At 40.8% G+C, this 27,035-nt stretch overlaps 1 protein-coding gene across 11 annotated transcripts in view; it reads right to left on the bottom strand.

Moving 5' to 3' along the window:
* The window catches only part of tenm3 (teneurin transmembrane protein 3), a 2,629,382-nt gene that overhangs the window by 81,068 nt on the left and 2,521,279 nt on the right, over positions 1-27,035 (bottom strand). For all 11 annotated transcript variants that reach the window (XM_063049436.1, XM_063049434.1, XM_063049437.1 and 8 more), the window contains 4 exons: positions 14,976-15,192; positions 5,397-5,516; positions 2,877-3,138; positions 703-970 (listed from right to left, as the gene is read on the bottom strand). In XM_063049436.1, coding sequence (XP_062905506.1) covers positions 703-970; positions 2,877-3,138; positions 5,397-5,516; positions 14,976-15,192 — 867 coding nt within the window. The remainder of the gene's footprint in view (positions 1-702; positions 971-2,876; positions 3,139-5,396; positions 5,517-14,975; positions 15,193-27,035) is intronic.

Here is a 27,035-nt window from a genome sequence, read left to right on the forward strand (position 1 = left end):
CTCTACCCCCATGACTGTATGGCTAGGCACAGCCCAAATGCCATCTAGAAAATTGCAGATGACACCACTGTTGGTAGCAGAAACTCAATTGACAATGAGGATGCCTACGGGAGCGAGACAGATTTGCTAGTTTAGTGGTGTCGCAGCAACAACCTCACACTCAACGTCAACAAGACTGAAAAATTGCTTGTCAACCCCAACACAGACCAGTCCTTATTGAAGTGTCAGCAGCGGAGAGGGTGTGCAGTATCAAGTTCCTGAGAGTCAACATGTCCGATGATCTTTCCTGTGCTCAACACATTCATGCAATCGTGAATAAGGCACACCACAGTTCTACTTCATTTAGAATTTCAGATTTGGTGTATCACCAAGGACTCCAGTAAATTTCTACATTATGTATGGTACAGAGGATTCTGAACGTCAACTGTTCACTTCCCTTCATATTTGCTGCCTGACCTGCTGAACTCCTCTAGCATTTTGTGTGTGTTGCTCTCAAATTCTTATGGGTTCTTAACATACATTAGTAACTGTTTGTGAAATCGTTGAGGGCAGTATCAAGCTTGTCTGTATTAACACCACTCTCGAATAATTTGCCAGGAATCACGGGTCTTGATACCACACTGTAGAATCCCATGAGATTGTATCTTTGGAAATGGGAGAGATACATCTGAGATATACCTGGATGTGAAACTTCAAACTTACCGACTGCTTCGGATAAACCGTAGACCTTTTGATTGTAGGCATCAGTTTTGTCCCATATGAAGGTGTAAGACAGATTTGGCGATGCCGGGAACCACTTCTGGAAGAGCCGACCCACCACGGCCACCATCAGGTGCACCTTCATCAAGTTGAAAGGCACCGTGCTTTGGGTCATTGTAATTTTCAGAACCGGCTTGTAGCCCGCAGCTCGGGAACTGAGGTAAGTGAGCTTCAGGTCCGTGCCTGGAATCTCCGTCTCTTCGTGAAGCACCTGCCATTACACCAGAGGCAGAGTCAGAGAAAGAGAGAAAATTGCCGAGAGAAAGAGAGACTTCATTTACAGCTGCAGCAAAGGCCATGACAATACCAACAACCTTCAGGGAGATATTACGAAAAAAAAAATCACTTATTTCATTTCAGCTGTGATTTCTCCTGGGCAACCATTAACAACACTTCATTAGACAGGGCAGATGGGGCCATGAATATGGAATGGGAAATTTGATTGAAGGTTGAACCTAGTGCCCCGAAGTTCAGAGCAGAACAGACCCCAGGTGTGCGAATGTAAGCCTAGTAATCGTAATATGTTCTAATGCCAAGGTAATGTGATGATTCTACATGTTAGAAGATGAATGTGATGCATCATGGAGCAGAGGGATTTGGCCAGAGCCCACTGCTGTTCCACTGTTGGTGATGGTAAATGGCGAGAGCTTGGACTAATTACTGAGAGTGAGAAGCAACGCTGGGAAAGGAGATCAGAATATTCTGCGTTCTTACTAATGAGGAACCATCATGTGTTGCTACCAGCGGTCTTGTATTTGAGATAACAAGGAATTCGGGGCACCTTCTTTACCCAGAGAGTGACTGTAATCTGGAAAGTGTGACCACATAGATGGTGTTCAGGCAAACAGCACAGGTGCATCAATGGGGAAATGATACACAGACATGATTCTGAAGGGAATGAAAAATGATACTGATAGTGCAAGTCGGTGTGAGGTACAAATATCGCCACAGACTGTGAGGGTCAAATGGACCAGGAACTGGAGTGTGGGATTCAACCTTAAGTTCTCTTTTGGCCAGCATCAACATAATGGGCTGAATGGCCTCAATTTGAACTGCAAATTGCATTTTATCAGGCCAGTATAAAATTAACTGCAAACTTCCTCATTTTCTATTTCTTGGACCCTCTCTAGTTGCTTGCATGTTAGTGATGGGGAGCGTGCCTGACAGGATTATGCTATACCTAACGTGGCAATTCCTCACCCTTCCCTTCACTTACTTGCAAACCAACAAACACAGGTTGTGTGTATTTAGTGGCTGCCATGGTTTAATGAATCAGAGAGGGACAGCATAGAAGGAGGTCACTTAGGCTTTCATACCCATGCTAGTTTAAAGCAAGCTTTCTGTTAAGTTCAACATCCCAGCTCTTAGTTTGTAGCTCTCTGCTTTCTGGCTCTTCAAGTACTCAACTAGATGTTTTCTGAGTGTAATGAAAATTGAAACAACAGGAATTCTGCAGATGCTGGAAATTGAAGCAACACACATCAAAGTTGCTGGTGAACGCAGCAGGCCAGGCAGCATCTGTAGGAAGAGGTACAGTCGACGTTTCAGGCCGAGACTCTTCGTCAGGACTAACTGAAGGAAGAGTTAGTAAGAGATTACTAACTCTTCCTTCAGTTAGTCCTGATGAAGGGTCTCGGCCTGAAACGTCGACTGTACCTCTTCCTACAGATGCTGCCTGGCCTGCTGCGTTCACCAGCAACTTTGATGTGTGTTCCTGTAATGAAAATTGAATCGTCTTCATACGACTGGCTCTTCAGTAGTGTGAGGTGCAAGATAGTACCTGTTAAGTGTGGAAAGGTGTTGAGAAGAGCAAATGAAGAAGAATGGAGAAAATAGACCATAAAAAGTGCTGAATTAGGCCATTCAGCCCATCAAGTCTGCTCTGCCATATGATCATCACTGATTTATTATCCCCCTCAACCCTAATTCTTCTGCCTTCTCTTTGTAGTCTTTGATGCTCATATTAATGAGTTAAGAATCGATCAACCTCAAGTGCTTGAGAAAAAGGTATAATGCAATGAAAATAGTTGATCCAATACAGCAACCAATGCTCTGAATACACTAACGTTTCTCATTGCTTTCATTACCAACCGAAGAGGATGCAAGTCTCTGCCTACCTGTGTCTCAGGAATAATGGGACTCCGCGATGGAGACGTACGGAAGAAGGTTGAGAGAGGGGAAGCCAAGATATCAGGATTCGGCCTCACGAATCCACTCAGATCACAGCTGGGAATCTCGTTCTCCTCCTTCTTCATGATCATGGTATCCATCACATAGAAGACATTCCAAGGAATCCACACGGTATGATGCCGGGTGATGAATGGGACACGCTCAAAGCACAGAGTGAGGGAGGCTCCACCATTTGCCATCAAATCAAACCTGATTAGAAGAATTAGAGCAGAAAGATCACTATCACTTGAAGCATTAAAATTACAGAACTATGTTTTACCTTCAAAATCATTTTTCCTTTAAAGAACCAAAAACAGTGAATGCTAGGAATACTCAACAGGTCAGTGTCCTTGGAAAACCAAGGTTAACTCAACATAGCTACATGGTATGCAAAGGCTACAGTGGATGTGGAGAGGATGTCTCCTATAGTGGGGGAGCATGGGACCAGAGGGCACAGCCTCAGAATAGACTGGCATCCATTTAAAGCAGAGGTGAGGAGGAATTTCTTTCACCAGAGGGTAATGAATCTGTGGAATTCATTGCCACAGTCGGTTCTGGAGAACAGGTCATTAGGTATATTTAAAGCGAAGGTTGATAGGGTCTTTGTTAGTCAGGGTGTCAAAAGTTATGGGGAGGCGAGGCAGGAGAATGATGTTGAGAGAGATAATAAATCAGCCATAATGAAATGGCAGAATAGGATCGATGGGCCGAATGGCCTAATTTTGCTCCTATGTCTTACGGTCTAATACGTCAAGGTCAACTACCAGTCATGAGGAATGCGAAAGGCTGGAGAGCTAACAAGTTTTAAGGAAATTTGAGCAGAGAGAAGGATTCAAAAGAAAATTCTGCGTGAAGGCTGATCAGGAAGAATGTATATGATGAGATTTATGAACAGGATGATACAAAGAGCGAGAAGGAGGTGGTACCAGGAAAATAAGACTGGTGTTGGTTAATTATTGCCACAAGTACCAAGATACAGTGAAAGCTTATTGTTTGTGTGCCATTCTGTTGGATCATTACATACATATATTCAGTGACCACTTTATTAGGTAAACCTGCTCGTGAATGTAATTATCTAATCAGCCAATCACGTGGCAGTAACTCAATGCATAAATGCATGCACACATGGTCAAGTGATTCAGTTGGTGTTCAGACCAAACGTCAGAATAGGGAAGAAATGTGATCTAAGTGACTTTAACTGTGGAATAATTGTTGCCCATCGGGGTGGTTTGAGTATCTGCTGTTCTCCTGGGATTTTCATGCACAACAGTCTCTAAAGTTTACAGAGAATGGTGTGAAAACAAAAACATCCAGTGAGCAATAGTTTTATGGGTGAACATGCCTTGTTAATGAAAGAGGTCAAAGGAGAATGGTGAGACTAGTTCAAGTTGACAGGAAGGTAACAGCAACTCAATAACCAAGCATACACCAGTGGTGTGCAGAGACCATTTCTAAATGCACAGCACATCAAATCTTGAAGTAGATGGGTTACAGCAGCAGAAAACCATGAACACACACTCAGTGGCAACTTAATTAGGTACAGGAGGTTTTTTTTTGTTTGCATGTCATCCAGGGCAAACAAACACCTCAGATGTGTGAACTATCATCACTCGACACAATTCAGTTCCTGCTGCAATTTGCTTTTGAAAAGAAACAAAACGCTCAAGTTGGCTTTTATCCAATTTTTGACCATTTTTGATAAGAAAATTCTTGCTTTCAAACTTCTTGGTTCAGTAACATTTGCACACTACATTATAAATTCAGCACCTTGTATTGTCACTGAAATTCCAGATGATTACCTTCAATTGAGTGAATTTCAGCAGCACAGCACAGTGTACTATTATTTCTGTATGACCCGTTTAGTGCATACAAGGGGGGATCCACTTTTTACACTTCACCCTGTCATCCAAACCAAGGAAAATGGCCAATTCATACTGCCTTGAGCATGACAACCAGGGCAGGGAACTTCAAGCAACACACAGTGAACGCAGCAGGCCAGGCAGCATCTCTAGGAAGAGGTACAGTCGACGTTTCGGGCCCAGACCCTTCGTCAGGACTAGTCAGGACTGTACCTCTTCCTAGAGATGCTGCCTGGCCTGCTGCGTTCACCAGCAACTTTGATGTGTGTTGCTTGAATTTCCAGCATCTGCAGAATTCCTCATGCAGGGAACTTCAGTTGCATTTCTCCAACGCTCTTCAATTTCCTCGGCTGCTGTCAGGCAGAACTGTGGTGCTAGTCCTCAAAAAAAAACTTACAGGTGTGAACTTGGGGCCCTGTTTGTATTCCCACATGAGACAACTGTCCAAGCCATCATACTAATCCCATTTGGTGGAAATGAACAAGCGAAAACAGAGCTTTGGATTTGGATTATGCAAATAAAGATGGACACATAAATACACTGCTTTTAGGTTAAAATCTTGTTCTGTGGCCTCACAAGAGCATTTTATTCTGACTGGTGAAGACTCACATTCCATCTTGGCGTGTGATTGTGTAGCCATATTGCGGATAGTGCAGAAATGACACATTCACTCCGATGAGGGGTGTTCCATCTGCTGTGAGGACCTGCCCTCTGATAACGGAGCTCAGGCTGTGGAGTAAAGTTCAAAGTAAATTCATTATCAAAATACATAATGTATATGTCATCATATACCAACCTAAGATTCAAAAGAAGACAGTGCAAATACATTTAAAGATTAATTAAAAAATATATATATAAAATAGAGAGAACGTGAGTTCTATAATCTTTGAAAGGTTGTGGAATCAGTTCAGAGTGGAAATTAGTGAAGTTAACCACATTGGTCCAGGAGCCTGCTGGTTGAAGGGTGATTACTGTTCCTAAACCTGGTGGTGTGACAACTTAGGCTGCAGAACTTTCTTCTCAGTAGAAATGAAAGAAAACAGCAAAAAATAGGAATCAAATGTCTTTGGAAAGAATGTTTTGTGAGCACGTATGCTGTGTCAATAAAAACACTGCTGCCAATCCCATTAGAGAAAATGTGATCAAATAACGTGGGCAAAGATGATCCTAACTAATTCATCTTCATGAAGCATTAATTTTATTTCAGATATTCCGATTTAATGGAGGGATTCCCCTGACAACTTATTAAGATCAATATGATCCTTGCTTTGCAATTGGAATGCATGCAGCTCCTTTTTTCCCTGTGTTCTTTGATTGCACTTGTGATACCGCATTGTAAACAAGTAATAGGTCCATTATTAAAACCTGCTGGATCTTCCTATGGATTGGAGGATGGGTGGAAGGAAAGACAGGATCCAGGAAACAGTCATTCACAAGCTTTTGTTAACTCTACTGGTCAGACTGAACCAGGTTGCATGGAAATCCCAAATCCTGTTGATGTTTGTCAACGGAATTTTGGATTTCCCAAAGGCATCTTCATGCTTTTGTTCCCATTTTATTTATAGATCAGTAAGTACATTATGCACCATTATTAGGGTCTTCATTTATTAGCCTGTTTTATAGTTTTTGACAGATTTTTAAAGGGTTATCCATTTAGTCTGAACTGGGGGAAGCAGCCAGATTATGAGTGGATGGCAAAGGCTCCTTTAGTAACAAGAAGACAACAATACCCTCTCAGAGCGCTTGAACAAGATGCACATCAGCACATTCAGAGGCAAATCCTTCAATTCTAACTCTTAATCGTATTCATTGGTCATTGATAAATGCTCTTTATGTGGCTTCTTTCTGGTCATCATGGGCCACAATCTGCAGGTACATCTTGCCTTCAAGCCTCTATCAAGCTACAGAATGCAGTCTGAATGGCTTGCTCCTTTATCTTGATCCTCTCTGTTCCTTGACCAGGAAAAGCCTGGATCTCCACATGTCTGCTTCCCCTCTGTGCACAACATTTCCAAAAGTCAGTATGAGTTCAAAAATTTACTTCCTCCCAATTAGGCCTGAATGCAAACAAGCTTGTGTCATGTTGAATTGATTCACCAGCTACAACCTCACATTTTCAATTTACCCATCTCTTGCAGCCAGTATGTGGCCAGGAGAAGTACAGATCTCTCCTCGTCCCCTCTGATTCCAGCTGAGAAAGCCACTGAGAGATGTCTGAACGAATCCTTACATAGTGACAGCAGGTAACATAGAGAGGAATCATGATTGAGGGAAAAGTACGTCCATTTTTGTCTACAAACTCCAGGAGATTCATGCCTATCAACTGCACTGAAGCGTATGCACATGGACTAGAAATGGCATGGCTTTATTGTTCAAAATACCCATGATATTGCCAAACGGACTCTTTCTTTCATAGGCCCAGTCAGCACAGTAGAACTCAAGCCAAATTCAAGTGAGGCACTTATTAGAAAGACTGCCTAAAAAGCTGTTACTTTCTGATTTTGTGATGGGAACCAAGTTACACAAAGCTAGTTCTATGCAACTTTATCCCATATTGACTATGTTTCATATATTTTAAAGTTCAAGGATCAATTTAATCGCCATGTACATCTATATGTATTTGGAATTTGCTGTGGAGTGTTGGTGTGACATGCAACAACAAAAGAACAACATTTAATATTTATAAAGAATAAAGAATTATATAGAATAGAAAGTTAGAATGTACAGATAAGAAATAAAATGTGCACAAACACGACCATGTATTTACCATGTAAACACATTAGTAAAGGTGGTTTAAAATGTTTATAGTGCAGTGCAGGGGCAATAGATAGAAGGGGACAGGGAAAATCAAATTAGAATGGTTGATCTGATTAACTGACTGGGGAAAGAAACCTTCTAAGATCCTTTCGGATCAATAAAGTATCTATCTATCTATGGTGCTTTCCAGAAGGGAGCTTATGGAAAAAGCAGCTTGCAGGGAGGGCAGTGCCCACAATGGTCATTATTAAGCAATTTATACAGTAGGTCTTTTTGAGAAGTCACATATCTGCTGATCTGCTTCCTTGTTCTTCTTGATTCTCTTTATCGTTTCCCAACATGTGGAAAACACGTGGGTATCAAGTTATCCTTGGGTTCTGAGGCAGACCACATAACTCTTCTTTGTAGCTATTGATAGACCTGATTTGAGCCTTCTGTTTTTATTTTGGATAACTGATTCTTACACGTTTTTTGAGGTGGCTGCTTGTTTGTACTTATTAACTGAGAAACAGCTTGGGGAAGATAGCTGCGACGAAAGATATCCAGCGACAAACTCTGCCTTGCTGCTGTGCATAATATGATAGAAATCAGAACAGACTAGTACAGCAGGCAGCCAGATTAACAATCAGTATCCCACTCAGGTATTTATTAATACTATATACAATCTTTAGCCTAGCTACAGTCTGCATATAGTTCTGGGGTGTTAAACCCTCACAGTTCCCAGATAAAACAGCTTCAGCTTAATGATACCTGAGTGCAAACAGATGGGATGCCAACAAACAGCCTTAGCAAATCTGCAATCTGCAGTCTAACATGTTTTCGCCCCGTAAAATGTTTGCAGAGATTTCGTCTGCATAATCAATTATTTAAAGACATTTCAATGTGACCACACTGAAATTCCTCTCTCTGCACCTATCCAGAAAATTAAACATCGTTGGATGTGCATTCAACCAGGTAATCCAGCCACGGACAGCTTGTGAGTAAACAATGTAATATTAAATCAAAAGGATGCACAATTACTACGGCAGTCTAGATGCAAATTAGTCATTCTCTTGGAAAAAGGAGGGAAAAAATTCGTCCTCTGTTTAAGGTACTAGATGTAAGATATGCCCGCTGAACTCCCCTTCTGAATGATGGGATTAAAGTTAACAAATGGAGTTTAGTCTGTTTGTGAAATCAGGTCAGCTTGTTAATTCTACAAATCCAGAGAGCCCTATCACACAAAATTGGCTTTTTGACCCAATTTGTGCCCTCGTCAGCCTATCTATAAATCCCAATGACCACAACGTTCTACATCTCGGCAATTCAAGTTCCCATTCAGATACTTTTTTAAACGTTGCGGCCTCTTTACATATTGAGATACAATGCAGAACAGGCTCTTGGAGCCGCACTGACCAGCAACCCTCGTCTTAACCCTTGTCCAATCACGGCACAATTTACGATGACCAATTAACCTACGTCTTTGGACTGTGGAAGGAAAGTAGAGCATCTGGAGGTCATGGGGAGAACACAGAAACTCCTTACAGACAGTGGTGGGAATTGAACTTGGGTTGCTGAAACTGTAAAACCTTATGCTAACCGCTATGCCACCATGTTGATGTTAATTTTTTATTGTAGCTTCTAATGACTTTTTATGTCTTGCACTGTCTTGCTGCCACAAAACAACAAACTTCATGTAATACGTCCATGATAATAAATCTGATTCTGTTTCGGATTGTGACTGTACTGTCTCCACCATTTTATCAGGTAGTGCGTTCCTGTGACCACCAGCTGGTTAAAAAATTCTTTCTCATTTCTGCTCTACCTATTTTACTCCTTCATTTAAACTCATGTCCCTATTATGCAAAAAAGTTCCTCACTGTGCACCGTATCTGGTCACCTCAATAACTTATTACATCTTATTTAGTTCCCACTCAGCCTCCTCTGCTCCAAGGAAAACAAATTCAGCAGATCCAGTCTCTCCTCATATCTTAACCCTTCCATCCCAGGTAACATCCTGGTGAACCTCCTCTTCACCCACTCCAGTGAAATCACGTCCTTTCTGTAGTGTGGTGACCAGAACTGCACACAATATTCAAATTTTGCCTAACCAAAGCTGTCAAAAGTTGCACCATGATGTCCATGATTTTATATGCTTGAAAGTCACCATCCCATATGCCTTCTTCACCATTGTGTCTTGGATCCCATGACACTTCAACTTCTCAACTAAAATATTTAAAGCTGTGTTAGTGACCATACTTTTTAGATAATGAAAGCCACTTTATGCAGACATAAGCCATCAGAATCAGTTTAATATCACTGGTATATGTCATGAAATTTGTTGTCTTTGCAGTACAATGCAATACATAATAGAAAAAAGTGAATTATAGTAAGTATGTAGAGGTTAAATAGTTAAATTAAGGAAGTAGTGCAAAAATAAAAATTTAAAAAGTAGTGAGGTAGTGTTAATTGGTTCGATGACCACTCACAAATCAGATTGAAGAGGGGAAGAAGCTGTTTCTGATCAGCTTCTGTACCTCCTTCCTGATGGTGGCAATGAGAACAAGGCATGACCTTGGTGATGGAGGTCCTTAATGATGACTTTTGAGGCATTTCTCCTTGAAGATGTCCTGGATACTAGAGACCAGTGATTAGTGGCCATAATAGAGCTGACTAAGTTTACAACTTTTCACAGCCTACTTTGATCCTGTGCAGTAGCACCCCATCCCCACCTCCCTACCAGATGGTGATGCAGCCAGTTAGAATGCTCTCCACGGTATATCTGTAGAAAACTGCGAGTGTCTTTCGTGACACACCAACTCTCCTCAAACTCCTAAAGAAATACAGATATTGACGACACAGTACTCTTATTTTGCACTGTTCCTCTCTACAAGAACTCTCGAACGAGCTAGGACTAAAGCACATTTAACTGGCTTTGAAATGAATGTGCAGAAAGAAGATAGCGAATATATCGGTAAGCTTTGATCAGTTCTGAATTTTTAGAACTACCTACACTTGGTTACAGCGCTTAACTACATTATAGAATATACATTGTAAAAAGTGATTATTGGTTGTGAAGCATTTTTAGATATCATGTAAAGAGTTTTTTATAATGATTTTTCTTTCTTTGTCTGCCCTCATCACCATCATTACCATCAGGTGCCATGCCCAGTTTGCGCTTTGACTGCCATGGCCCACACACTCCTGTTTCGGGTCGTGGATCAATTCATTGGTATTCATTTCCAATTCTCCGGCTGCTGTCTCCATCATTATTTGTCTTTGTCTTCCTCTTGCTTTCTTCCCTTCAATCTTTCCCATAATTATCGTGCATTCTAACTCCTCATTCCTAATCACATGTCCAATGAAGTTACGTTGCCTTTTCATGATCTCGTACATTATTTCTCTTTTTGTGTTTGCTCTGTTCATGACATCCTCGTTAGATATTCGTTTCGTCCATGATATTCTTTGCATCCTCCTCAAAAACTACATCTCTGCTGCTTCAATTCGTTTCCTCATGTTACTAGATATTGTCCAACATTCTGAGTCACATAACATAACTGGATAAACATAACATTTCAGTACTCTGAGATGGGTTGTCATGCCTAGTTTAGTGTTGATCAGTGTACTACTTGTTCTCATAAAGCTGTCTTTTGCCATCTCTATTCTTCTTCTGATGTCCATGTCACACCTGCCATCTGATGTCACCCAGCTTCCTAAGTAGCAAAAGTTCTGTACTTGTTTTATGTCTTCCTCGTTTATTCTCAGCCTGCAGATAGGATTCTCCTTCTTTTTGGATATCACCATACATTCTGTTTCTTTGCAATTGATGATAGACCCATTTATTGCACTTTCTTCAACAATTATATCAATTAAGTTTTGTAGTTCTTTCTCCGTACTTGCAATTAATAGTGTCATCTGCATATTATTGATGTTTTCACCGCCAACTTTGATTCCCAAGATGTCTCTTAATTTTTGTAATATTGTTTCACTGTACACATTAAATAAATCAGGGGAGAAAACACACCCTGGTCTAATGCCTCTCTTGATTTTCATAAACTGACTCATTTCTCCATCTATTCTTACAGCAGCAGTTTGTTCCCTGTACAGATTTCTGATTAGGCGGAGGTCTTTCGAATCTAGATCTAGAGTTTTCAGTAATATTTCAAATAACTTATTGTACTTCACTTTATCAAATGCTTTTGTGTAGTCGGTAAAGCAAACAAATCTGTTTGCACTTGAATAGCTTGTTCTGATAGTATCCTTAACATCAATATTGCATTTCTTGTACCTTTGTCTTTCACAAAACCACATTGTTCTTTTCCTATTTCAGCTTGTATCTTACTTTTAGCTCTTGTCATCAAAATTCTTAGAAGTATCTTGGTGATATGACTCAGTAAACTTATGGTCCTATGTAATTCACATTCTATTGCTCCAGGTTTCTTAGAAAGAGTGATAAATGCTGTTTTTTTCATCTCTTCTGGTATTATTCCAGTCTCATAAATGTCATTGATTAAATCAGTAAGTTTTTCAATTCCATAATCTTCAAGGGTGATAATTTGTTCTATTACTAATTCAACAGAACCTACTACTTTTCCTTTCTTCATCTTATTTATTGCATTACGAACTTCAGATTTTAAAATACTTGGACCTTCAATGTTTTTCTTAATTTCTGGTTTTTCACCTCGATCGTCTTCAAACAATTCCTGAATATACTCAGTCCATCTGTTCATAATCTCACCTTTTTCCATGATAATGGTACCGTCCTTTGCTTTCAAACATCCACCTGAAGAACAGAGGAGCTTTTTACCAGTGATATTCTTGATTTGTTGATGTAACCTTTTTGGATCAGTAATAGGGATTCTCTCTACTTGCTCACATTCCTGGTTTAACCATACTTCTTTGGCTTTTTGACATAAGCTTTTAACTTTTTTATCTAAAGACTTATATTCTATAGGATTTGCTTTCTTCCGTCTCCTTTCTTCATACATCTGCCCTCATACATCGGTAAATTCAAGGATGGATCGTTAAATATGTGGATTTTTTCCCTCTAATTTTTGGCTAAATCTAGTTCATTTAAATGACTCCTTGCACCACACTTCCATGCACCTCAATTTTGAACATCATCTAGATTCTTGCTCTTCAATAGATTCTGTAGAACAGTGAGGCCATATGATCTATCCTGCCTATGCTGCCTACTTTGTTACAGGCAATCAGAAACTTACATTTTTTTCATGGCTCTGCAATCATTTTTCTTTACAAATTCCTCTCCAACACCCTGTTGAAAATCATTATTAATTAGCTTCCACCACGTGTTTTCCTAACTACAAAAATACCGCATAAATATATATTTATTTTAATCTTATCTCTGGCTCTTTTTGTCTTAAATCTGTGTCCCCCAATTATTCTCTCTCAGCTAGTAGAAACCATTTTTTCTCATTGTCTATCAGAATCTCTGATTATTTTGAACAGTTCCATTAAGTATTCGCTTCATCTACTCTAAAGCTAGGAATCCTGTTTTTTGGTCTTTTGCACGGTAAAAGTTCTCTGTTCAGTATAAATGCGTAATGGTGACAACACAGGAAGATTAGGTGATGAAAACCACCACTGGTGTGTACCAATTTTACCCAGAATCCTATGAGCGAGGAGGTGAAAATCCATCAGAATCCTACAGGTAGGAGACGGAGCTAAGATGCTGCCAGAGGGTGGCTTCTTCGAGGTCAAGTGCGAAACAGCTTAATTTATCCGCTTTAATGTCTCTTTTTTTTCCTTTTCAAGGTGGATGGGGCTCTGCACTAACACTGCAGTTCTTTACAGCTGTGGTTCCCACTACTGGAGCTCACCGAACAGCCGTCCTTGAACTCCCCAGGATGCGTCCTGGAAGATGCGCGTCTTTGGGGTGAGGCCCTGTGGCCCTGTGGACGAACCAATTCCATGTCGGTCTCGCCACCTGAAGTGTCGCGGGAGAACTGAGCATTACATTGCGGCAGTGGATGAGGTGATCACTCTCTCTCTCTCTCTTTCTCTCGATGGTGGGGGAGAGCTTGCAGCCATTCCTTGAGTTGGAGAAACTCAGAATAAAAGTATCATAATCAGCAAGCTGGTCTTTGTTTTGGTGAGGTATCCCCTCTCACTGTGAAAGAGTGATGTCTTTCTGTGCCTTGTTAGTGAGAGAGCCTGTGGCTTGTTGAATTGTCGGGTGAACAATAGTTTTTGTTGGACTGCAAATCATGGACTCATTTGGGGGCTTTGCTATTGCTTGCTTGGTGGGTGGTGGGCTCTGATGCTTGCTGCTAGGGTGTTGGGGAGAGTAGATGCCTTGCTGCTGCTTGTGCATAGGAGGGGAAAGAGTGCAAGTTTTTCTGTCATGAATTAGAACCACAGAACATTACAATACAGAAACAGGCCTCTTGGCCTTTCTTGGCTGTGTCAAACCATTTTTCTGCCGTCTCACTGACCTGCACCTGGACCATATCCCTCCATACGCCTCCCATCCATATACCTGTCCAAGTTTTTCTTAAATATTACAAGTGAGCCCGCATTTACCACTTCATCTGGCAGCTCATTCCACACTCCCACCACTCTCTCTGTGAAGAAGCCCCCCCCCCCCATGTTCCCTTTAAACTTTACCCCCCTCATCCTTAACCCATGCCCTCTGGTTTTTTTCTCCCCTAGCCTCAGTGGAAAAAGCCTGCTTGCATTCACTCTACCTATACCCATCATAATTTTATATACCTCTATCAAATCTCCCCTCATTCTTCTACACTCCAGGGAATAAAGTCCTAATTATTTAGTGTTCTCTTCTGTTTTTGTGGATGTCTGCAAAGAGTAAGAATATCAGGTTGTACACTGTATACATTCTCTGATATTAAATTGAACCATTGAGCCTAAAGATACAGAGGTTGAGAAAGAACATAATTAGGCTGATCTTTGATGCCCTGAAGTTAACATCCATTGACCAATTTAACATCTGAAGAATACTTCTTGGTAGAAGTCCCACTGGCAGATGGAGCCTGAGTGATGGCATACTAATGGAAGATGGGTGACTGTATCAGATGGGGGGCCATCCCCATCAGGAAAACAGAAGCAGCCAGAGGCAAAAATGCTGCCCTGGGACTCTTCATGTGAATGCCAGCAAGAAAGAAAGGGAATATTGGGTCTTGCACCATTAACTGAAGCTGGCTTAGTAAAGTTGAATGAGATATTAGTAAAGTTATTCAGTTTGCTTGCGGGAATATTAGCTAGCTACAATAACTGTCCTATTGATGTGTCATATCCAGGAATAAGGCTTCTAATCATCTAACTCAAAGACAAGAGTACTGAATCAGTCTCCTTTCCAGGAGACTTAGATGCGTTTCCATGGCTTAAATGAGAGAAAAGTTTGGACAAACTCTATTATTAGACTTTAACAAAATAGGCAATGTACTCCTCCCATTCCAGCACTAACAGACTAACCTGCTGTTGAAAGGATTGTCCCCAGGTAGGATATGACTGCTGTCCGGTTCCGTGAGAAACTTAATTCTGTCATGGAAGGACTTGGCAGCTTGTTGGGAGGGCGGCTGCTGGCTTTGGCCGATTATGTCCAGTGGGTCCGGTGATCCGCGGCAGTATGGCTGGTTTTGGCAGGTGGTGTGTAAGCAGCAGTCGGGATCCATACAGTCAACCAATCCATCTGTAAAATGGCGAAAGCATTCAAGTGTATGAGGAATCATCAGCATAGTCAAAGAATGAGAATTAGTAACATGTTTGAAACAGCAGTTTGTGCAGTTATTTCAACATTTATTCAAAGTAACAGCAGAGGCCTTGCATGTATTAGCATATGTACACTCAGTGACCTCTTCATTAAATATCTCCCGTACCTAATAAAGTGGCCACTGAGTGTATGTGTATTGTTTTCCGCTGCTGTAGCCCATCTCCTTTGAGGTTCAATGTGTTGTACGTTCAGAGAGGCTCCTTTACAGACCGCTGCTGTAACATGTGGTTGTCTGAGTTACAGTCGCCTTCTTGTCAGCTTGAACCAATTTGGTCATTTCCTCTGATCTCTCTCATTAACAAGCTGTTCTTACACACAGAACTGCTGCTCACTGAATGTTTTTTGTTTTTCGTACCGTTTCCTGTAAATTTTAGAGACTGTTGTGTGTGAAAATCCCAGGAGATCAGCAGTTTCTGAGATACTTAAACCACCCTATCCAGCACCGACAATCATTCCGCGGTCAAAGTCACTTTAAGTCACATTTCTTCCCCATTCTGATGTTTGCTCTGAGCAACAACTGAACGTCTTGACCATGCCTGCATGCAGTTGAGTTGCTGCCTCATGACTGGCTGATTAGATATTTGTATTAACGAGCAGGTAGGTGTCCCTGTACCCAATAAACTGGCCTTTAATTTATATTTGAACAATAGCTTGTAACCTTTTTAGATAAGTGCCTCAAATAAGATAACAGGAGAAGGATGCCATTGCTGACAATGCTAATCAGCTAGTGTAATATCAAGGCTGGAAAGTTTTAAACTTCTGACTTTGCAGAGAAAACTGTCAATCATAACATCGCTGCAGGATGCAGTCGAGCACACTGCAGAACATTTGGTACTCCTGAAATATTAATCTGTCTTTTGCTTGAAACATGTGAAGGGAGCAGCTGAACCCCTGTCTGTTGGTAATTGGGCAAAAATAACAATCCCAGAATATTCACAGCAGATGAAAACACATCAACAATTTTGCCAAAATTATCACCAGCTTCAATGCTCAAATGGGCTTTTTTATTATCTTCTATTTGCATTGCAGAGTTTGTAGCTTCTGTTTTCCACTACATAATGTGAAAGAGAACACAGCAATCAGTGCAGCTGTAATAAGAACAGAAATCGCTGGAAACACTCGCCAGGTCAGTCAGCATCTGAAGCAAGGAAACAGGGTTTGCTTTGTCAGTTCAGCTGAGGCTGAAGCTCAGTTTTTCTCCCAAATAATCCAATGTTGCTTCAACACTGGAATGTCCACAGTTTCTGTAGAATATCATAGAAAGATCTAATGCCCAATTTATGCAAAATATGTTGAGATATCAAGAAGGCTACTGAAATTGAACCATGGACATCATATTTGCATTCTCATTTTCAGATTCAGATTAGGAAGTACCCAGCTGCCTTATTGCTCACACAAGCTTATATTTCTGCATTTGCTTCTCTGAAAATTAACACCAGAATGGATGGGGATAGAGGAAGTAATGGCAGGATGATACCAAATTTCCACAGGGATGACACGTAACTACATCAGTGTCCTTTACCCCAAGTCTAATATTTTCCCTTACATCTTTCATGATTGATGTCAATTTTTTTTTAGGGGATATGCCAGTACCTATTTGCAAAATCACTTGCATTTTGCTAAATGTATCACTTTAAATCTCATTTTGGTTATTAAATAAAGTACTTGTTATTCCACTATATCATCTTCAGAGACAGAAGATATGTTAGGTTGCCTGCAGAATAAATACAAATGCAGCGTCGAGAGAGCTAAAAGCTCATTTTTAGCATTGCTGCTGCACAGTCCCTTCCCTCAGGAAATACAGAAGGAAAGTAGAAGAAGAGACTCTCAAATTCAGTCATTCATCTTTGTTAGTTTATGTAAAGCAAACGTACATCTGGCACATAGTCTGCAGGTCATAAAACAGCAAGAGATTGACACCCACAGAACTAATCAGCTGGAAATGCATTTTTACAAGCTTCTCGGAAAACATCAATCAGAAGTAAGAATCTCATTTTCAGCTGTTGCGAAGGAGCCTGAGTTTCTCGATGGTGTTTATCAACTACACGCCTGAGTGAGTGACGGATGACTGTGGAATTGTTTTCCCATGACTTGAGACGTTATTTGTCATTATTTGTTGCCCACATATAGCCTGCACTATTTACCACTGGTGACTTGATTACACTGTTGTTCGTGGGGAAAGGAAAGGCACCCTCTTTTCCATTGCATGGCAACTGGAACGTGAGGGCTCCGCCGGCCATTGGAAAGTGCACAATGCACTGGAACTGAGTAGACCAGAGGAGTTACCCATACCAGGGCCATAAACATCGAGGGAACATCAGTGGAAAGGGTGACCAGTTTCAAGTTTCTTGAGGTCAACATCTTTGAAGATCTATTCTGGGCCCGATATATTGACGCAATTACAAACAAGGCATGATAGTGGCTATATATAATAAGGAGCTTGAGGAGCTTGGTATGTCACCAAAGACACTCACACGTTTCTACAGATGTACTGAGGAGAGCATTCTGACTGCTTGCATTATTGTCTGGTATGGAGAGGCCACTGCACAGGATTAGAAAAAGCTGCAGAAAGTTGCAAACTCAGTCAGCTTCATCATGGGCACTAACGTCCCCAACATCAAGGACATCTTCAAAAGGCAATGCCTCAAAAAGCAGCATCCATCACCCAGAACATGCCCTCTTCTCATCGCTACCATCAGGGAGAAGGTGCATTTCTAGAACAAAACAAACTACAAAAATATCTTTACAGCAAATGAGGCTCTTTTGAAATGCAGAAACAGTGGAAGGAAGGAAAGGGCAGACAGATGTGAGGCAGCATAACTACATTGGAGAAGCTGGAGTTTTTGCCCTTAGAGCAAGATGAAGGGATATTTGACTGAAGTATGCAGGGTCATGTCAGGTTTAGACTGGGTAAATAGAGAGAAGCCTTTTTCCATTAGTGAGTGACCCAAGGAGCTCAGAAGTTGCATTCAAAGTGATGGGCAAAAGAAACAAAGGCATTGTCAGGTAATTTTTTTTTAATTTGGGTTGCTTGGTACATGAACTCACTGCCTGTAAATTAGTGGGAATGGAGTCAATTGGGATTATTAAAACTGGAAGGAAAATTATTTGCTGGGATATTGGGAACAAGCAAGGCTATGAGAATTGTTACACTGAGAACTGGCATGGCTACACAACAATATAATATTACTATGATACCAACTCTACACAACCTTCCACAAGTAGGGGTAAAATAAACTGTTCATATGAGGTTGACAGAACAATAACTACAGACCAGCAGGTAAAACCCTGCAGATCTTCCTCAAATGTTAGTCCAGCTTAGTGGTCTTCAGTTTAATGTTGAAACATAAATATGGCAAATCTGACAATGTAGCCCCACTTCCGTACTGGAATGGAGTCTCAGTATGAATTGTGGGGTTTAACAACAGCCTTCTGACCCAGAGACAAGAATGAGCAACATCAAACACCAATACTTCGTTAGTAACAGAAAGCAATCATTCACAAGATTACCGAACACCAGGGAAGAGTGGCCTGCAACCTTGAAATCTGCTGGCATATTCAAAAGGGACTACACTAAAAAAAAACTGTTTTCCCGTTAAATGTCACCAGTGGCCCCAGCAGTGGGAGGTTGCTGAGAGGTTGAGATCAGTCGGAACTGACAGGAAAGAGCAGAGGCATTGGTTGTCGCTACATACTGATATTCTAAGTGAGTTGACATGACTCCCACTGGATTAGGACACATTTTTATTCAAAACCACATCTTGTTTGCTACTTTTACATGTAACCTTTTATTTATATTCTCAGTTCCTTTCTGCCTCCCTATGCCCCTCTTCCACCCCTGGCGGTGGCTGACTGCCTGACTAGGTACAGGTATGGAAGCCCTAATCACCTTTGCTCTATTGCTAATTATGCACGAGATGTGGGAGTGAGCCAGATGTGGGAGTGAGCCTCTGTGCTAAAGTGATGGGGGTAGGTGTGTGGGGGCTGTTTTTATTCCTCCCATCCGTCCAAAAATCTCTTTGACCCCTCTACCATCAGGCAGGAGGTACTGCAGCATTAGGACGAGAACTGTCATGATGGGAAACAGCTTCTTCCCCCAGGACACAAGACTACTGAACTCCCTGCCACCGTCCCGATGTCATCATGCATGAAGCGACAGTAGTGTTATCTCGGCACTTTTAACTTGTGTCATAAATGCACTGTAGTATTTGTTAATTTACTAGTGATATTATACTTTACTGTATATGTAATGTCTGTGAGTTATACATACTGTGTTGTGCACCTTGGTCTGGAGGACATTGTTTCATTAGGTGGCATATATGTCTGTGATTGAATGATAATAAACTGAACATGAACTTGAACTTGTGAGTTATATCCAGACTTAATCCTGGCCTAGCCCAATATCAGTATATTTCTAGCACAGATGAAGGTGAGGAGGAAAAACTAGGTGAAGGTTCCCCTCCACAATGCCCTTGCTGGAGTCGACAAGATGTGAATAAGCTGAGAACTTTCCTGGTCCTTTTGTTTGTGGATTCAGTATGTAAACCATTGGGAGAGTTTTAATTTTCAGGCCGCTAATGATATTCAATTAATATCTGGAGAACAGTATGGTCTTCTTCAATTATTTTATGCATCATTTTCCATAATTGGCTTAAGAAAAGAAAGAATGATTTTTTTTTAAACAGAGGAAGTTTTACCTACCTATGAGATAACTGACCACGAATGAAATTCATATTGGCATTCCCAGATTTATAAGCAATTTTAGAGGCTGCTTGCAAAACGGGAAATGTCAAATATGAAAATTAAAATCACGAAAATTGAAATGAAAACAATGCAGAGGAAACAATGTAAATTTATCTGAGGAGTGTATGGCCAAAGACATGCCACGGTAAGACCATAAGCCATAAGACATAGGAGCAGAATTAGGCCATTTGGCCTATCGAGTCTGCTCCACCATTTCATCATGGCTGATCCATTTCCCTTTTAGCCCCAATCTCCTGCATTCTGCCTATAACCCTTCATGTCCTGACTAACTGAGAATATATCAACGTCTGCCTTAGCTATATCCAATAACTTGGCCACCTGTGGCAACGAATTCCACAGATTCACCACTCCTCGTCTAAAGAAATTCCTCCTCATCTCCATTCTAAATGGACATCCCACTATTCTAATGTAGTGTCCTCTGGTCCTAGACCCTTGCCTCCCACCAGAGGAAACATCCTCTCCATATCTGCTCTATTGAAACCTTTCAACATTCGACAGGGGGTACAAGTCTTTCTGTGATTGCTTTTGGTATGATATATATGTCTCACTGAGGTCATGGATAAATGTGGAAGTCAATCATATCATACTCTTGTAACAAAGGATTTCCTGCAATCTTGGGACAAGAATATATTATCAGCTTTACTGGGACTCTTAATCTACACTTAATCTGAAAATGAAAAGACAGGAATAAGGACAATGAGTAACTAACACATTCATTAGCAATGAAATCTCCTCCCTCAGAAAGATTGCTGTAATGTATTCCATAACAGAATGCTTCAAAATTTAAAGGACTTGTTATTGATATGTGTAATAGTTAGCTTTCTACTTCTGGGATGAAAATATGATGCAATTGAATTGTTTTGAACATGTTGATCCCTGTCGTGGTGTGCTGGAGAGAATTTGTTCCTAAAATAAATTTACAAAGTCATGTGGAAGGCAAGGATGGGGGCAACTAATTGGCGCATAACTGTAAGCTCTTGGGCTCGAACAAAATATCTAATAACTGATGTAAATATCTGGGAAAATTCCCCATAAACTCCTGATCACCCTGAAGACCTCCATCCGTGCACTGCAAGCCTAGATCTTCCAGGATGCAGGTTTAAATTTTCTGTTGCTCTCTGTAACAAATTTGTATGGTCTCCTCGTGACAGTGTGGATTTTCTCCGGGTGCTCTGGTTTCCTCCCACAGTCCAACGCTGTGCTGGTCGGTAGGTTAATCGGTCATTCATTGTAAACTGTCCCATGATTAGGTTAAAGTTGAATCAGGGTTGCTGGACGGCACGCTATGAAGAGCCGGAAGGACCTATTACATGCTGTATCTCAATATTTAGGAGCAGCAAGCAATCTGATGCAGAAACCCAGCAGACTGAGTCACCTCTGTGATAAAATTGATGAGTTCTGTACAAGTGCAGGAGGCAGCACCAATGCAGATGGAGAAAGAGATCTGGAGTGATACCGGAGAAGATTTGGTACAAGAACCTAGCCAACAAAAAGACAGCTGTAGCTACAGCCCAGACTTGCATGAAGTGAGAGGAGTCAAAAGAGAAGTTGTTCAGAGTAAGAACAAGTTCAGACAAGCACATGAGAGTGCTGGTGGAGAGGAACTGCTTGAACCTTTGTTGTAGAATAAAGCAGAAGGCATTAAGACCTTGTTGATGGGGAGGGGGTGGAGCTGTATAAAAACTGGAAACATCCATTGGCAGTGGGGGCCAAGGAATAAGAATTGTCAAACTGGTGAAGGACATAGGAGTCTCTGATGTAGTTGGGAAGAGACTGGATGAGGAGTGACAGGATGGAGTCAAGCAATGAGATGACAGGTTCAGTGGGTCAAAAGTAGGCAGGAACAATAGGGAAAAACATAAGTGGCAATTGAAGCTTCTATCCTTGAAGATCTCAGGGACAAGAAAGAGATCCCAGGTAGGTATATTTCTTTGAAGGAACTGCTTTGTTCGAAGGCCATATACTGTGCTGTAAAACTCTGCAGCTTCTCAAGTTAGAAGCCAGTGTCCGGCATCATGGACAAGAACTACAAGAACTTATAAAGGTTTACTTTGATCAGAAGATATCCTTCATGCTTGGATCCTGTGTATATTTGTCAGCCTGATGCAATATAAAAGGTGGATAACTGATTCAACTTTTTTCCAAGTGGAACTTTAAAGGCGTTATGAAGCATAAGTTAGAGGGATGTGCCCTGAGTCAGTTGTTGAAGCAGGAGGCTTCATAGCACGTTGTCACTCAGCACCCGCAGAACATTATCCAATGGCACTTTGTTCTGGATCTTTCCTTATTCTGAATTTTAGAGATCATTTATTTTCTGGGTCTGAAAGAAAATGATATTTTGTAAATACCTGTTCTACATCACAATCGTGATTATGTTTCAAAAAGTACCTCATGAGCTGGTAAAGTGTATTGAAAAGCCTTTGGTGTACTATTTAAAAGGATGTTTTCAATGTTAAAGTCCAAGTCTATTTATTATCAAAGTATGCAAATAAAAAACAATAATAATACTGAGAAAATGAGTCAGTAGGGTGTGGAATCAGTTCGGAGTTGAGGGGAGTGCAATTATCTACGCCCGTTCAGGAGTCTGATGATTACAGGGTAATAACTGTTCCTGAATCTGCTGGTATGGCACCTGAGGTTCCTGTACCTCCTGCCTGATGGTAGTAGTGAGAAGCAGGCTTGGCCTGGATGGTGGGGGTTCTTGATGATGGATGCCACTTTCTTGTGGCAGTGCTCCTGGTCAATGTGCTCAATGGTGGGAAGGGCTTCACCTGTGATGGACTGGGCTATATCCTCTCCTTCTGTTCCTTGGTATCTTTATCTGCTGTGTTACCCTTTAGTTTAAAACCAATACATTCAAACTAAGTAAGTCAATTTATTTATTCTTCATGAGTCATGGGCATCATTGGTAAGGTTGGCAGTTATAATCCTTGAACAGTGTACTCAGTTACATTTGGGGGTAGTTGTGGGTCAACAATCTTTCCTTAGTTCTGGATTCTTTGTCATGCACTGTGCAGTTATCACAAAGCAACAAATTTCATGACATACACCAGTGATAATGAACCTGATTCTAGTTTTATTGTTGTTAGCTTTTATTAAATTACAACTGACATAATTAACGGAATAAATTGTGCAAACACCAGGATGATATTTAACCCTTTCTCCCGGTTAATAGTCCAGGCACCTGGATGATTAATAGAATATTGTAACCACTTTACTACTCTATCTTGGAGTCCTTCCCTTCTGAAGTTAAGGAAGTCATTTGTGGTACTTGGTAACAGTATTAATGACAACAGAGATTTCTCATTGGACATCAGATTTGCAAAAGTTTATGTGTGCTAGAACAGAGGTTTCACTTGCAAACTTTCAGGAGGCAGCAAAGGGACCACTGACGGAGAATTGGACATCCATTACATTATTTCAAAAACTAATTTTTAAACCGAGGAAAGGGGAAACAGTAATATATTGAGGTGATGCTGACTCAGTAGCAGTAAGTCATCGCTGACTCAAATCCACATAAGCCTAATGCTTCCAAGGTTGACAGTTGTATTAATTGTTTCCGTCCAAGCATAACTCTAACCATGTACTAACGGGGATAGAACTTGAAATGGTAAATAAACCACAACCTTTTTTTTGCTAAAACCTACATATTAGTGACATATTTAACACCCAATAACATTACATGCGGGTAGCAGTGATTAATGGTAATTGCACAGTCTGGTGGGGAAGAGCTCAATTAATGTACAGTACATTTATCATTGTCCACATCACTATTATAGTCAATGGATTAGGAAGTCAAGATTGCCACCCCAATGGGCAAACTGTTCATCTGGTTCTCATTAGTGAAACGCCATTAACCTACTTTCAGAGGTATTGGATTTGAATGTGTGGTGTCGGATTACTGTTCTGCACAATTTGAAATGAAATGGTTCCCGGTATCTGCAACACTCAATTGAAACAGATGACTGAGGGGAAAGGCAACCCAGGGACTTAGACACAACTTTACAGTAACAGGTGAACCACATGCGATTGTATTACGAAGAGCTGATCAAGTTTCAACTTTACGTATTTATCTGAAAGCACTTACAAACCCAGGCTCTTAGAAGCACATGCAACAGATGTCTCCCATTTACGAATGTAGGGGTATTTTATTTAAATACAAACATAAAAAAAGATTTTCATAGTATTCTTTAGACCATAAGATAGGAGCAGAACTCGACCATTTGACCCATCGAGTCAAAGAGGATACCAAAAGATTTTTTAGATATATAACAAGTAAAAGAAAGGCAAAAGCAGTTATCAGATTGCTGGAAAATGATGCTGGAGAGGTCATAATGGGGGCAAACTAAACAAGCATTTTGCATCAGAAGATAGGAAATCTGGAAGTAATAATCCATGTGGTCAATGGAAAAATGAGCAAGCTCCACAGGGATGGCATCCGAGTCAGAACTGAACCCAGGTCACTGAGACTGTGAGGCAGTGACTATTAGCTGCAACTCTGTCACCAGGTAGTAAGTTTTTCAGTAAGTGTGTATTTGTAAGGGAAAACCTGTTACATCTGACATCAAGACTCTCTACATTCCTTTTCCAAAGTCATGCTAATAGGCTGCCTCAGTTTTGGGCAGCCTGATGTTTATCAGTAGTTTTGACACCCTGACAAGGCGATATTTCATCACTGATTATTCAATGATTTGTGAGCCGATGCTTTCCAACCTCCCAACTTAGATTTGGTTGTGGGGAGGCAGATGTGGGAAATCCTGGCACAATCTCTCTATTAACAAAAATTTGACAAAGCAACATTGTCTCAAAATTAAAAATCCACAATCAAACTTACACTCTCAGAAACAGATTCAGAATTAGGTTTAACATCACTGGCATATGTCATGAAATTTGTTAACTTAGTAACAGCAGCACACTGCAATACATGATAATATGGAGAAAAAAAAATATCAATTACAGTAAATATGACCCGGTTGGTGGTGTAGTGGCATCAGTGCCGGACTTCGGGATGAAAGGTCCTGAGTTCGAATCCAGCCGGCTACCCTGCACGCTTTCCATCTGTGCTGGGTTACGAGCTGGTGATCTCTTTGGAAACTCACCCGGCAGAAGGCAATGGCAAACCACTGCTATAACTTGCCTCGTATGCGGTTCCCCACTATGTCAGAGAGGCGTGGAGGGAAATCGTCCGCTAACCAGAGAAACTCTGGATGCGACGTACCTTTCCTTTTCCTAAAGTAAGTATATATGTATATTAAATCATAACATTAAATATAGTGCAAAAACAGAATAAAAAAGCCTGGCCTGTTGAGCTCCTCCACTATTTTGTGTGTGTGTTGCAATAAAAAGGTGAGGTTGTGTTTGTCGGTTCAATGTCCATTTGGGAATCGTATGGCAGAGGGAAAGAAGCTGTTCCTGAAACGCTGATTTAGTATTGTACCTCCTTTCCGACAGTAACATATAACTCAAAAATAAACTTAAAAGATACACAATCTTAAATTTCATCAGCGAGTCTTGAGTTACATGAAAAACTGTGCCTTCTGAGGAGAAATTAAGCTGACTGGGTTTACACTCCCTTGGGTTTAGAGGAATGAGTGATCTCATTGAAACAACATTCTTATTGGGCTTGACAGGCTAAACATAAGAAGGATGTATCCATTATCAGTTATGGGCACTACATTTTAAGAGCCATTTCGACAGGCAAATAGGTAAGGCTAAGAAGGATAAAGATCTAACGCAGGCAAATGAGATTAGTGTAGATAGGTAAATAGGTTGGCATGAATGTTGTGGGCTGAAGGACCTGTTTCTGTGCTGTCTAGGACCAGGGGTCACAGACTCAAAGTAAGAGGGTGGTCATTCAAAGTGAAGATGAGAAGAGATTTCTTCATCTCGTGTGATGAACCTTTGGAGATTTCTACACAAGAAAACTGTGGGGGTTCAGTATTGAAGTATATTCATACCAGAGATCGGCAGGCTTTTGAATACAAAGATCAAGCCTTAGGGGGCCAAATATGAGCAAATGGGACAAACTAGGCAGGTACCATGGTTGGCATGGAAAAGTTGGGCCAAAGGGCAGGTTCCATCTGTTTTCACAGGGCTGTGACTCTATGAATCAAGTGATGGAGGATTAATGCATGAAAATAGACAAGAAGTTGTGACCTCATTACAGAGACATGACAAACCTAATGTTCTTCTGTATCTATTCCTGATATTAATAACAAACTACCTTATTGCTTTGTGAAGGCTGTGATCTTTTAGAAGGAAATTCCGACCACCTCTCAGGTAAAGGGAAACTAGCCACTGTGTCCTAACACAGGGGCAAGAGTTAGTCGACACAGTGCTAACCTCATCTAATACCAGGCTACTAAACATCGGCTGATGTGTCCTGCTGCTTCGTTTTGTTCTTCATCGCTGATTCAGAGAATCTTGCCACAGGGGTATCAAGTCAAAGCAGAGGTTAAAAACACACTGCCAACAAGGGAAACATGTGACTGCAGAGAGGTTGCTATTGGTTGAGGGAGCATCGGAAGAAAATAATAGGAATTTTAAATAATGCAGTACTGCAGCTTCAAATCCATTTCCTTCTTTTTAATCATTCTTCACCCCTCACTCCTCTTTTTTTTCTGTGTTTCGTTTTTTACAGTACATTAAATTTCATTTGCTGCATTTCCAAAGTAACTGCTGTTCCTATATTTCTCCACAATTCCCTTCAATGTGCGGAATGTGAAAATATCAATCCGGCTAATCACTTCACCAGCACATTGTGTTTAATGAAAAACTCTCAGCATGCAGCTAAGTTCTGACTGATGTGGTGCCGCGTTTGAAGCTTATTCATTTCTGAAGGCTTCATTCAGTGCATCACTTTCATGCATTGTCTATTCCCAGTATGCCACGCAGATTTGAAGATGTATTGATTGCTTAAAGAAGAAGGCTAGAACTGCAAAAAACTATATATAGATTAACACCATCTTGGAGCCAATTTATTACAGCCCCTATACCTG

This window comes from Mobula hypostoma, chromosome 5 (genome assembly GCF_963921235.1).
Source record: "Mobula hypostoma chromosome 5, sMobHyp1.1, whole genome shotgun sequence".
Taxonomy (NCBI): Eukaryota; Metazoa; Chordata; class Chondrichthyes; order Myliobatiformes; family Myliobatidae; genus Mobula; species Mobula hypostoma.